The 13,434-nt window shown below is 43.3% G+C and overlaps 1 protein-coding gene across 1 annotated transcript; it reads left to right on the forward strand.

Annotated features, from left to right (window-relative positions):
* The first annotated feature begins 978 nt into the window (after window positions 1-978).
* ptgs1 (prostaglandin-endoperoxide synthase 1) lies at window positions 979-11,596 on the forward strand. Its single transcript, XM_084457583.1, has 11 exons — window positions 979-1,072; window positions 1,188-1,277; window positions 1,849-1,965; window positions 3,273-3,413; window positions 7,552-7,695; window positions 7,809-7,990; window positions 8,273-8,356; window positions 9,055-9,301; window positions 9,535-9,821; window positions 10,263-10,410; window positions 10,639-11,596. The coding sequence occupies exons 1-11, from the start codon at window positions 1,054-1,056 to the stop codon at window positions 10,986-10,988; spliced, it is 1,809 nt and encodes a 602-aa protein (XP_084313709.1). The 5' UTR covers window positions 979-1,053; the 3' UTR covers window positions 10,989-11,596.
* The last annotated feature ends 1,838 nt before the right edge of the window (window positions 11,597-13,434 follow it).

Here is a 13,434-nt window from a genome sequence, read left to right on the forward strand (position 1 = left end):
TGCTCACACACTGAAATGAAAAAAACATTTTGTCCCATTTTGGTTCACAAAATTGGTCATAATGTTCACCTATTCAAAGATGTATGCCAAAAAAAATACAAAATTCTACTTTTGTTGTGTAATCTTATATCAAAGTATATAATCTCTTACTTCCTGGAAAACGGTAGGTCATGTGCAGTGACGACAACAGGTACCTTAGATTTTAGGCCAATAATCTCACGACATCCACCCGTCAATCAATGCTATCCTTCTATTGAATCTGTCTAAAATTCTTAAAACCCGTCCACTTGTCAATATTTCAATCAAATTCCTCTAAACATATGTCCCACCCTTATAGCTTGTTTGCGTAGGAAATACGTCAAACTACACACACAGTATTCTACAGACCACAGAGGTCACTCAGCTGCTCTGTGCAGCGGCCTGACAGAGGAGGGCAGTGGTGAGTAGCCTACTACATTGTAGCTGTCACACTACGCATGAACTGTATTATATCTGTGCAGATATAATAGCCTACACAAGATTAATGATGAATTAATGAATATGGATATTCATTCCTGTTTTATTTCTCTCATGGGGCGGACAGGTGCAGAATAGCAAACAGGAGAAGGGGAGATTCCAAGGATTTTCCCGTAGAGCAAAGAAGCTGTCCACTTGTTCTCAAAGAAACACCCAACCCAGGCCAGCCAGAACTCTGCACAAACTTTCACTGTTAAAAACTCCACATTTCTGGTTTTGTGCTGTTCTTATATAGAATAAAAATAATGTAGGCCTACAAAGCAACATTTAATTACATTTTACATGGACCACATAGCCTACTCTTAAGCAGAACATTTGAACCTATTTTTCTGTATAGTTTTATAAACAGTAGGTGGCGTTGGATGTCCTACTACTCATCCCAATTACTCATGAATAATTTCTGGTGAGGGAGTTGAGAAGGGTTTGTAATAGTTCCGGTGAGGCCGTTTGGTTATGGGTTGCCTCATATTAATGAGAGTATTTAGGGTTAGCTAATTGTCAACTGTTTGGGAGGAGCGCGTGTCAGAAGTTCCCTGAATGACCTGCGTCATGAAAGGTAGGCTAAACCAACGTATTGTTTTCAAGTGACATTTATGAATATTACCAATGTTACTACTTTTGTTTTTGCAAGAAGTAATTAAAGTCACTTTATTACCATAATCTTTTGTCAGAGTCCATCGTGCTCACTTGGGCAGGTGTGCTGCTGCTATTTGTTCTCTGTTGCGCTGCTGAGAGGAATACAGATGCTACTACCAGTATAGGTAAGTGTCGGTCTATGTTCAAGTAATTCACAACATATCTTCAGACTTTAATTTCCACACGTTTTTGTTGTTGTTTTGTTAATCGGTAGCTGAAACGCTATCCAACATGTTAGCCTATATAAAACTGCACGATAGTGCAGGTACAGGCATAGCCTACTTAAAGCACATCAAGACTAAATACAAATGTAGCCTACAAGAGATCCAAAATGTAGCCTACTAAAATTTTAATTCTTGTATATTTTGGAATTCTATGGAGTCGAAACTCATCTGTGGAACATGTGCTTGTTTACTATTTCTAAAACATTCACTCTTTACAGTGAAAAAAGGACGTATCTAGCGCAAAATTATCCTAAACGTGGCATAGGCCTATCTAGATTCTTAGATTTCTACTTTAGATTCCACTCATAAAGAGTTGCATTAAATTTTGAGTCTACCTCATGTAACTGATGATGTAGACTAAGTACATGGAGTCTAATGTGCTGTATTGTATTTGGTGTGTGTGTGTGTGTGTGTGTGTGTGTGTGTGTGTGTGTGCGTGTGTTTGTTTGTTTGTTTGTTGTCTCATTTGCAGTGAATCCCTGTTGCTACTACCCCTGTCAGAACTTGGGTGTGTGTGTGATATTTGACACTGACCGGTATGAATGTGACTGCACCCGCACTGGCTTCTATGGAGAGAACTGCACTGTCCGTAAGTGAACTCTGTCATGTGTACTACAGTAGTATATCACTTTCCTTACATACTGTACCCTATAACCTTGCTTAGAAGCGCAATGTTGTAGGAAGGGTGAGGAAATGGTTGGCGTTCCACAGGCAGGAAATAATATCTCCAAAGCCAAGCCACTGTTTTTGTTATTCCTATCCAGCTGGTGTTTTGTGATGTCCAGCCAGAGACACACTTCAGTACACCTGTGTGTTTCTGGTGACGGAGTATAATGCAAGTCAGAGCTTCAGGACTGTACAACTGGAACTTCAGGGAAGAATTTTTACAGCTCACTTATCTGGCCCCCGGGTGATTACTGTTTTTTTGCTTCCCTCTGGAATATGTAGAGAGTGGGTCGTATGCCCACCTCCCTTGTTCTCTGTAAAGCGCATTGTGTTGCCTCTGGGTATGAAATGCGCTATACAAATAAATCTTTGATTGATTGATTGATTGGAACCAGACCCAGGTGGTCCAAACAGCACTTACAAATACTGTTAAATGCTTTGGATGTGCTGGATTTCTATGTTTTTGAAACCAGGACTATGTTGGAGGCCTACACAGCTACCAATATTACATTATTGGGTATAATCCAACTGTACTGAGGGGGAATAACTGTTCATAGTGTTAATGTTATATTTGATTACATTAAGCGACTATGATGAATACGGATAGCTATGAATTCTAGTTTTTTCACCCCACTCTCCAAACATGTACTATCTCCTCCCCCTGGGCTGCCCATTCGTGCAACGCAAGCCAACAGAAACCTGATATAAATGATGATAAGAAAATCCCCTACTGAAAGCTTTGCTCAGGATTTTATTATAGCCTACTGTAGCTTTTTGATCCCAAAATCTCCAAAAAGGCTCAAAAAGCCCAACATTTGGTCTGTGAGGACTTCAGGGCGGGTAGAAGTCACAAATAGGCAAGTCCCCGGTCTAAATGTAAACCCTTCCTCTTCCTTCCTGTAGTGAATATCTCCATCCATGGAGAGAACAGCCCATGTTAAGAGAGAAAGCCACAGCAGCGTGGGTTATCACCTCTCAACCAGCTGTCGCACAGCGAGTTATCCTGTTCTTTTGGCATCCTCCTAGATTTAGTTTGGCTTCAGTTGGTTTCAAATAGAGAACACTGGTGTACATGTACCCCTCCCCGCCCTCGCTCTCACTCTCGCGCTCTCTCTCTCTCTCTCTCTCTCTCTCTCTCTCACTCTCTCTCTCCCTCCCTCTGTCTCTCTCTCCCCCTCCCTCTGTCTCTCTCTCCCCCTCCCTCTGTCTCTTCTCTCTCTTTTTGTGTAGCGGAGTTCCTGATGAGGGTCCATCTACTACTGAAACCCAGCCCTGATACTCTCCATTACATTCTCACCCACTTTCACTGGCTGTGGAGCCTCATCAACAACACCTTCATGCGAGACTGGCTAATGAGGCTTGTTCTCACAGGTAAGTAATCTGCAGCCCAATCCAGTCTTGAGCAATCTGACACAAAATGGCTGTCAGACATGACCTGGGTGGATGCTAGTTACTGATGGATCAGTTGGTGCAATACAATAGATTGTCTTAAGTCTTAAGCCACTGCACTGTCATTTTGAAAGGGCTACAGTACTTAGGATCAGACAACTTGCTCAGACTTGTTCCCAACATGTACAGTAGTCTAAATATTTATGGAGACCATAAGCCCAAGGTTTAGTCTCTGGCCTTTCCCCAGCCAATTAAAGCCAGAGATGTGTCCAGGCTGTGTGAGGGTGGTTGCTCTGCTGTTGTAAAGATGGATGATGTAGCAACTTGCTGTCTGGGAAAACCATGGGTTGTTTTCACGTGAAAAGAGGAAGGGAGGGGCCTAGCCCCCACCTACAGATGTAGACACATACGATACACAAACATGTATGTACACATATATACTGTACAAACACACACACACACACACGGTACCACTAGCAGCTTCTGCAAAAGCTACAATATATTAAACTTGCACATATTTTGAGTATAATCCTGCCGTGCACAACATGTTCTAAGTCCGCAAATCTACATGGCACATTACAATCAGCTTATAATTGGTGTCCATAAGTACTATTGATAGTGTGTTTTGAAGAGGCCAGACCAACCGCCCTAGGTCCTGCTCTCATAGCTATCAACATAGACACTCTCTGTTCTTGGTGTTTAGACTGGCTCTCATGATTATAAAATGTCAAAAACATGAGCAAACATGATTCAGTTCAAATGCATCATCAAAGTATCATCACTCAGGTACTTGACTCATTAGGGGCTGGGCAGCTTAGCTCCCTCTTGTACAGCATTTGCCAATACTCTTCTTCTTCTGAATCTTCTGAATCGTCCTAGGAAGTCTGACTTCCCATGCATGAAAAATCACTAAACATTACACATAGTCCTATGCCCAAAGTTCTCAACTGGCAATGTGGGCCAATAGTCCTGATGGTGGCGCTACAGCAACCGTCTGAAGTTAAAACTTTAAAAAATCATAACAAATCATCCATATGTGCTATCACTTTGCAACCACCACAAACATTTTTTATTTTTTATTAACCTTAAAAAAGGGGGTCTCATTTACAGTAACAAATCTGTTCAGGGTCTGTAAAAATGTAGGCCCAGGTGAGCAGAAACATCCATATGCTTCGCTTCCAGCCAGCAGGAACTACAGTATGAAGTCCATCACTCCGTTTTTCTCAAAAACTACACTGTATCGTCAGACTGTCCTCCACAAACAATCTTTACAGATTTTTGAAATATCTTTCACACATACATACACACACACACACACAACACACAAAGGTTGATGATGATGGTTGTGAGTTCAAGCCCTGGTTGATGCAGAATAAACATGCTCATGACTACTCAGGCATTGTACTGTGTGGATCTCAGACATGATTTTTAAGATATTTGTGCGTGGCGACGCACCAAAGATAGCAAATGTCCGGTTGTCACTAGAGACAGGTTGTCAACATAGAACCCGCAGTTCTATGTTGCTACAGTACCACAAGAGGCAGTGTTTTTTTGTGCATGGCTGCACCTAGACAAGAGGCAGTGTTTTTTTGTGCGTGGCTGTAAGCCAGCGCACCTAGACAAGAGGTAGTGTTTTTTTGTGTGTGGCTGTAAGCCAGCGCACCTAGACAAGAGGTAGTGTTTTTTTGTGCGTGGCTGTAAGCCAGCGCACCTAGACAAGAGGTAGTGTTTTTTTGTGCATGGCTGTAAGCCAGCGCACCTAGAATAGCGTTTGTCCGGTTATCACTCCCTCCCTCCCTCCGGTCAATGTTGACCTGCATTTGTCTGTTGGCACCACAAGAGGCAGTAGTCCCAGCACACCAAAATAAAGGAGGACATCAAAACCAATCCGCCGATCTTGTTAATGAGACCCGCCAGTGCTTTCTCCAGCACTGACAGTGTAAACGAAGTGTGGAGATATGCCTGGCTATGCAAGACTACATTTATCGAGACTCTTACAGTCAAGCCGGAAAGTCTGCACACCCCTTTCACCTTCTCCACGTTGTATTATGTTACAGACTTATTCTACAATAGATTGAGTTCATTTTTTGTCTAAAATTTCTACACAAAATAGCCCATAATGACAAAGTGAAAACAGGTTTTTAGACATTTGTGCTAATTTATAAAATATCAAAATGTAAAATATTATGTACACAAATGTGCACACCTTTTGATATGACACCCAAAAGTGAGCAGAGGTGCATTTTGTTTCCACTGATACTACTTGAGATGTTTCTACAACTTAATTGGAGTCCACCTGTGGTAAATTCAATTGATTGGACATGATTGGGGATTGTCAATACCTGCCTACAGTATATAAGGTCACACAATTGACAGTGCATGTCAGAGCAAACTCCAAGCCATGGGGTCAAAAAGGAATTATCTGCAGATCTCAAAAACAGGATTGTGTCAAAGCATAGATCTGGAGATGGGTATGGAAACATATCTGCAGCTTTACAGGTTCCAAAGAGCACAGTGGCCACCATCATTCATGGAAGAAGTTTGGAAACACCAAGAATCTTCTTAGACCTTTTCTGAAAGCCTGTTTTTCATTTTTATTTATTTATTTTTACAGTAGGCCAATGGCGGGAGTTTCGGCCAGGTTGCTCAATGTCTTAGTCTTGGATTTTGTCCACAGATGGAGGGTACACCCAACGTTATTCTCCCTCTCTCCCTGTCTCTGCATGCTAAATGGTAGCGGGGGTGGAGTTGCTTTCGCTGACCTGGCATCCTGGCAATATTTACTCAGACTTTCACCCTGACCACTGCTCCATGCCCCCGCAGCTGACTGCCCATCCGGGCCCTCTATCTCCTCCCGTGGCTCAGTTATGTCGAGCACCCCTACTCTTCCTCTCAATCTCCCCTCTCCCAATCTCTTCCTCTCATCTCTTACCCCCCCCCCTCTCTCTCGCTCTCCCTTCCCTCTCCCTGACCCTGGGTATGGGCAGAGGCAGTAGTGGACAGGACCTATTGTGCTGCCAATCACTAGGGCATGCTAGGGTGAGGTGGGGGTGCATGGAAAGACAAGGGAGAGGAAGTGATCATGTCAGGTCAGACCTTTGACTTTTGACCTCCACCCAACATGTTGTGTTAAAATCTCTGTTGCCAAGCAAGGTTTGGTATATGTAGTATTTATTCACTTTATTTGTATATTTGTCTGGCCAGTAAGGCTGGTCTGGTTTATCTCATGAAATGGGGCTTCTACCACATTGCCTCTAAACCAGTATTTCTATCATTGCCTCTAAACCAGCATTTCTATTTATATAAGTGCCCCTCATAAGCCAACACCTTAAGCCCGCATGCCATGTGGCTCAGCTATGAGTCCCAGAAATTCCTCCCATCTAATCTTCCACGCTCTGACAAATTCTACGTACATTTCCCAGTTGAGTGTGCTTGGGTGTTAGTGTGTCCTCACCTAACCTCTCTGGCAGACTCACACGTACATTCCTTAGATGACCACATCCCCTGCCCTCCAGCTTCTCTCTTAGAAGAGTACGTTTGCAAGTTTTGGTTGGAAAGAGACCCACTTTGCTGGATATAAAAATGATAGAAGGGAATCATCTGATTGAGGCTTAATATTTCCTCAATACATATTTATTATTGCGAAAGTTGTCTTCATATTCAGTCTACATGGTTTAAAAAGGACATCAAGTCATTTTCTGTGAAAAGCAAAGTAGTACAGCAGGGATACACCAATGAGAAACCCACTACCACATTAAGGTTAGGTTAGGTGACCAGGCCTGTATAAAATATCGCAAACACCATGTTTCCTGTCACGTGTACTGAAGACCTATTATCACATTATGGTTAGGTAAACAGGGCTGTATCTGATATCACAAATACCATGTTTCCTGTCATACATACTGAAGTATGAGTTAAGTGAGATCTGCTCACCCCATGCTAACACCCCACACACAAAGTTTGTTTCTGAATGTATTTACAGTATGTTGCATGTACTGTGTGTGTGTGTGTGTATGTATGTGTGTATGTACAGTATGTGTGTATGTATGTGTGTATGTATGTATGTATGTATGTATGTATGTGTAATATTTCTCCAATTACTGTGTTCTACTTCTCAAAGTAAGAGCCAACCTCATCCCGAGTCCTCCGACCTTCAACTCCAAGTATGGATACCTCAGCTGGGAATCCTACTCCAATGTTTCGTACTACACTCGCCTCCTACCCGCTGTGCCTGAGGACTGCCCTACACCCATGGGTACCAAAGGTCAGAGGTTATTCAGGGGTCATTCGGCCAAACACAGATGAGGGGTGGAAACAGAGGTGGCCTGAAAAGATAAATCTTCCAAACAGAGATATTTTTCTTGTTCTTTTCCTCAGGAAAACTGGTCCTGCCTGACCCCAAATTGATTGTGGAGAGGTTTTTGCTCAGGAGGGAGTTTAGGCCGGACCCCCAGGGCACCAACCTCATGTTTGCCTTCTTCGCCCAACATTTCACCCATCAGTTCTTCAAGACCCACAACCGAATGGGACTAGGTTTCACAAAGGCTCTGGGCCATGGGGTGAGTGACAGATGGATTTAACAGCACATTTTCAGTTGTGCCTTAGCTAGTTGCACTAATAGTCGCCTCTACACTCTGGACCAAATCTGAACATTGTTGAGTCCATCTGCTTTACACCAGACTTGAACCAGGCTTACCCAATGTGCTTATGTGTTAGCACTCTGATAAAAGATTCAAGTCTACCTCCACAGTACCTCTTGCAGTCCATGCATCATGAATGGAATGTAAATGTTGTTTTTGGTTCTTATGTTGCTAAATCATAAAAATGTTAAACTCAACTAGGTGGATGCTGGACATGTCTATGGAGACAACCTTGTCCGTCAGCAGACTCTGAGACTTCATGAGGATGGGAAGCTGAAATACCAGGTATAGGATCCCATCCAGCATTCCAGCAGCAGAAGTCACACCCTGTACCACTCAGGGACTAACTCTATGGTGTGCTTAGTATGAATCATTTGGAAAGTAAAATCGCAAATGTTACTGTTATGACATCACTGGCGCTAAGGAATACAAGTCTTGAGTTTGTTCTGTGTGTGTGTGTGTGTGTGTACACATACCAGGTTTGTATAACCAAATTGTCCAAAGTGGTATACAGCCTTGGAATGATCTGATATGTGCAGTTTGCTGACTCATATCTGTTGCATCTGGATTGAGGCGAGTGATATTTCTACAGAGTGGAATTCACCTTAATCCACACTTCCTCATATTCTCAGTTCAGTGGAATGTTATCTGATTCAGGTGGAAAGCTAAGCCTCCGGTAGCTCTTGTTGTTTTTCCCTTGCTGTTTTGTATTCAGAGTAAGCCTTTAATCTATGTGAATATAGCAGAAAGACCATTTCCTTTTTAGGCTGCTTATAAAAATCCCAAACAATAAAATGAGCTAAAAAGATAGATAAAAATGGACATATAAAATGGGTTTACGTTTTTTTGACAGATTTGTGAACCTTGACTCAGCTCTTTTAAGTGACTTATACACTAACTAGTCGGTAGCTCTCTTTCTCCTGCTTTCTTTCTGTAGTAGTAGCTATAACCTGACACAACACATGATCAACTCATTTTCCCAGATGATTAACGGTGCGATGTACCCGCCTACGGTGGCAGAGGCTCCTGTGAACATGACATACCCACCAGCTGTGCCGGCAGGCCACCGCCTGGCCATCGGGCAGGAGCTGTTTGGCCTGCTGCCAGGCCTCACCATGTATGCCACCTTGTGGCTGAGGGAACACAACCGCGTGTGTGACGTCCTGAAGAAGGAGCATCCCACCTGGGGGGACGAGCAGCTCTTCCAGACCAGCAGACTCATTGTCATTGGTGAGCGAGTGAGGAAATGTGGTCTTTGTAGTTCTTTTTGAAGTCATGATAGACCAATGTGTGGGCTGTAGTTCTTTTTCGCCAAGCGTCGTCTACCAATAGATTCTATTTACAGTGAGAGACTGCGCATTGGGGACTACTGTAGGAAACTCTTCAAAGCTTTTTTGATTAATAATCAAACATTATTAAATTGTTTTATTTTATTGAAATGTATTTAATCAATCAAATTTCAGGTGAGACTATCCGGATTGTAATCGAGGAATATGTGCAGCACTTGAGTGGCTACCTGCTCCAGCTCAAGTTCGACCCCACCCTGCTCTTCAGCTCCCAGTTTCAGTACAGGAACCGTATCGCCGTGGAGTTCAACCAGCTGTACCACTGGCACCCTCTGATGCCCGACAGCTTCCTCATCGATGGGGACGACGTCCCCTACTCCCAGTTCATCTACAACACCACCGTCCTCACACACTATGGCGTGGAGAAGCTGGTGGATGCCTTCTCACGCCAGCACGCCGGTCAGGTACTGATTCTGGATGTGGTGGTACAGATAGTGATTCTGGGATTAGGACTGACTTGGACTGGGATGGAGACTAGGATTAGGATCACGATTGAAATTGGGATGGGGATTTGCACGAGGCCAGGACCGGGACAGAAATCCTCCATGAGATTTCATGAGCAGTACTGATGGGTCTCCACTGGTTTTGAGTATTTGGGCTCTTTATGAGGTAGATATACAGTACAGTATGTGATATTTGTATTTTGTGTAAGAGAATTTCAAATGGATACACATGGGAAAAAGAGATGGTGAATAGGAACAAAAACACAAATGTAATTTATTTACTATTATAGACTTAGAACCAGGAACTTTATCCTGTGTGAATTATTGGTTGAAAATGAAGGTTTATTTTCAGGTTCCCATCTGATGACTTGGTTGACTTGAACCTGCATTTCTCTGTCACAGATAGGGGGCGGTAAGAACATCCACTCAGTGGTGACAAATGTGGCAGAGGGGGCCATTATAGAGTCCAGAGCGCTGCGTCTGCAACCCTTCAACGAGTACAGGAAGAGGTTCCACCTGAAGCCCTACACCTCTTTCTCTGAGTTCACTGGTGAGTAGAGTGGTCATTTCTAGAACAAGATTCTACATGAATGTTGGCCATTCATTTATGATTTTAGTCTACTCCTAAATCTACTTGTACTATAATTTATGGCAACCTTGGAAGAGAGTGTATCGTTCTGTTGCCAAATTGAAAATGTAATGTTAAAATGGAGATCTGGTGCTCCTGCTGAACACCCCCTGCAGTCTTGTACTGTATGTTCTTGTCTTTCTCCCACAGGTGATGAGGAGATCGCCAGAGAGCTGGAGGAACTCTATGGTGACATTGACGCTCTGGAGTTCTACCCTGCCCTCATGCTGGAGAGGACACGCCCCGATGCCATATTTGGAGAGAGCATGGTGGAGATGGGGGCTCCTTTCTCCCTGAAAGGCTTGCTGGGAAACCCCATCTGCTCGCCAGAGTACTGGAAGCCCAGCACATTCGGAGGGCAGACGGGCTTCAATATTGTCAACTCTGCCACACTGGAGAGACTGGTGTGCCTCAACAGCAAGTGGTGTCCGTACGTAGCCTTCCATGCTCCTTTGGATGACCCTCAGAAGACACCAAGGAGACCAGACACTGAACTGTAGCTGTAGTGACCAGCCTCTACCCTTGTGTTCATTAGTAGGGTTTTGCTCCCTCTGAGGCTACGAGGCCTGTATGTTTAGAGTACAAAGCCCCCCCCAACCCCACTTCTCTTACATTTGTTTAATTGGTTTCACGTGTCATGTGATGTGTCATGTGACGTGAGTTACCATAACACATTCGGTCAGTTTAAAAGATTATCTAGTATTGATGAATCAGTTTGTTTTTTTCATACATCTTGATAAAGCAAGGCTGTGGATATAATGTAGTTATGCTTTAATACTATTTCAGTTCTACTACAGTATTTCAATCTACAGTACAGTGGTTCCACTGAAGACAATGTGATACCATGTGAGAACAGATGTCACTTTCCTAATTCATTGCTTACTGATATTTCTGTGAATAATGAACAATATTTACAGAAGCTGCCAAGGAAAAAACAAACTATTATATAACATACCAGTATATGAAAGGTATAATTCCTTATCTTTTTTTTATAAGGCCATAGCATTCTTCCTCCCTTATAGTATGTAAATGTAAACGTTTGTTTATATTTTTCCACAATATTACTGTAGATATATTTTTCAGCTGTGCATTTTTACAAAACTGGTGACTTGAGAAGGATGCATAAGACCATTATAGACTGAAATGAAGCATATGTAAAGCTACAAGCTAAATAAAAATCTTTAAAAAATAGCCTTGGATGGTTGTCACTGAAAATGCATTACTGTACATAGAAAAACAAAACTCAAGAATGTGGTTTCCCCACCCACAAAACAGCTACAAGACAGAACATTAGAATGTCGCTGGAAACAACAGAAAGACACATGTACGATTGGTCAGAGGCATCATGCATGCCAAAATACTGGGGGGGGACTGCGTGAGTCTCTTACTGCCATATAGTGGAATTTATTGGTAAAATAGCTACTCCAGCTAACTCTTGCTGCACTACAACCTCCTGACTGAGGACAGGGCTGGGGCCTTAAACGTATGGATATAGATATTATCATACTTCTGCATGATTTACCTGGCTGGACATATCAAAAGGAATTCAGTTTTTAGTGGTGGTAACTATCAGCTCACTGCCACAAGATTCACACATCTCTTCTGTGACTGGTTTGCTATCACAAGTCACAACTAGGGAGCCAGAAGGCTAAACCTAGCCTACTACTAGCCAACAACTATCCTGAAAAGCAAATTATGCCTAAATTTCTCAAATGCATTTAGGTATGTATGACTAATTGTATTTCCTTTTCACACATTTGAAAATGGGATTTTTGCTCTACCACCAACTTCAGCAACACTAACCAGCCTACATGTCCTCCAGCATTAATAGCCAACGGGTTGTGTGCACGCGTTGCAAACCAATTTCCTTTGGAAGAAACCAATACCATAAGGAAAGGGTGTGTGTGACTTTTAAGGTATGATCGATGACATAATTAGAAGAACACGTTTCATAATGTAGGATGATCTAACTTACCTGTACAAAAAATTATACTAAAAAAACAAAAGAACTAGAAATGGTGCTCAGAGAGCACAGACCTCCGCTCCTGAATGCATTTCGTGGCACTGAGCGTGCCTTCACGCGGTGTCTGTGTCCAAGAGGTTTTTCCACATGCTTATGGTACAGTAGGATCTGTCCTTGGTGCTGAATGTGCCGTGTGAACAGCCTTTCGAGCCGATGGATCAGCTTTCCCTCAAATGGCTTTTGATCAAGACTGCTTGGTGCACTCTAACCCTGCCTTCGTTCCGAAGGTGGTTAAGAGGGCTTATAGCACGCAGGCTTGCGAGCTGCAAGGGTTCTTCCCCCCGTCCCACCGGAGTGGGGAGGAGGCTCGCTTGCATCTCTTTTGCCCCGTACATGCGCTGTTACGTTACATTGAGTGCATGGCAGCGGTCAGGTCCATGCCCCTGTTTCTGGTCTGTTATGGCCCTGGATAAGTGGGATTGCCGCTTTCGAGACAACGCCTCTCCCATTGGCTTTGGGAGTGCATCACCGTGTCTAAAGCCCCAGACGCACTGGAAGAGTCTGACGTTTTGAGAGTACACCTGAGACTAGCATTTTAAAGAACACCAATTGTTTTAAATGGCCGATCACGCACCAAAAGCGTTTTGAGGCGAGTCAAACTGCCTTGACGCTTCTACTTCGAACTTGTTTACATTTTGGAGCGTCAAATGGGGACAAATCAATCTAAATTAAATCAGCTCCCTATCAAAGCTGACGCCTGCAGTGCGCCATAGGAGCGTCAAATGAGGCAAGTCAAATGAAGCGCAGTAATTGACTCTTCCAGTGCGTTTGGGGCTTTATCAGGCAGCGGCAGCCTGCGAATTTCAGGGCACACTCCACGAGAGGGATGTCAACCTCAGTTGCCCTCTTTGGTGGAGTGTTGGTGGAATACATTTGTGTGGCCGCGGTGTGGGCATCACCATCGCCTTTTGTCTGCTACCTCT

Source organism: Borostomias antarcticus, assembly GCF_949987555.1.
Source record: "Borostomias antarcticus genome assembly, chromosome: 23".
Lineage (NCBI taxonomy): Eukaryota > Metazoa > Chordata > Actinopteri > Stomiiformes > Stomiidae > Borostomias > Borostomias antarcticus.

Excerpts from the sequence above, each read along its gene's own strand:
- ptgs1 (XM_084457583.1), top strand. Across the intron at positions 1,278-1,848 it reads AGATGCTACTACCAGTATAG|TGAATCCCTGTTGCTACTAC; the intron begins GTAAGTGTCGGT and ends TCTCATTTGCAG. Across the intron at positions 9,822-10,262 it reads CACGCCAGCACGCCGGTCAG|ATAGGGGGCGGTAAGAACAT; the intron begins GTACTGATTCTG and ends TCTCTGTCACAG.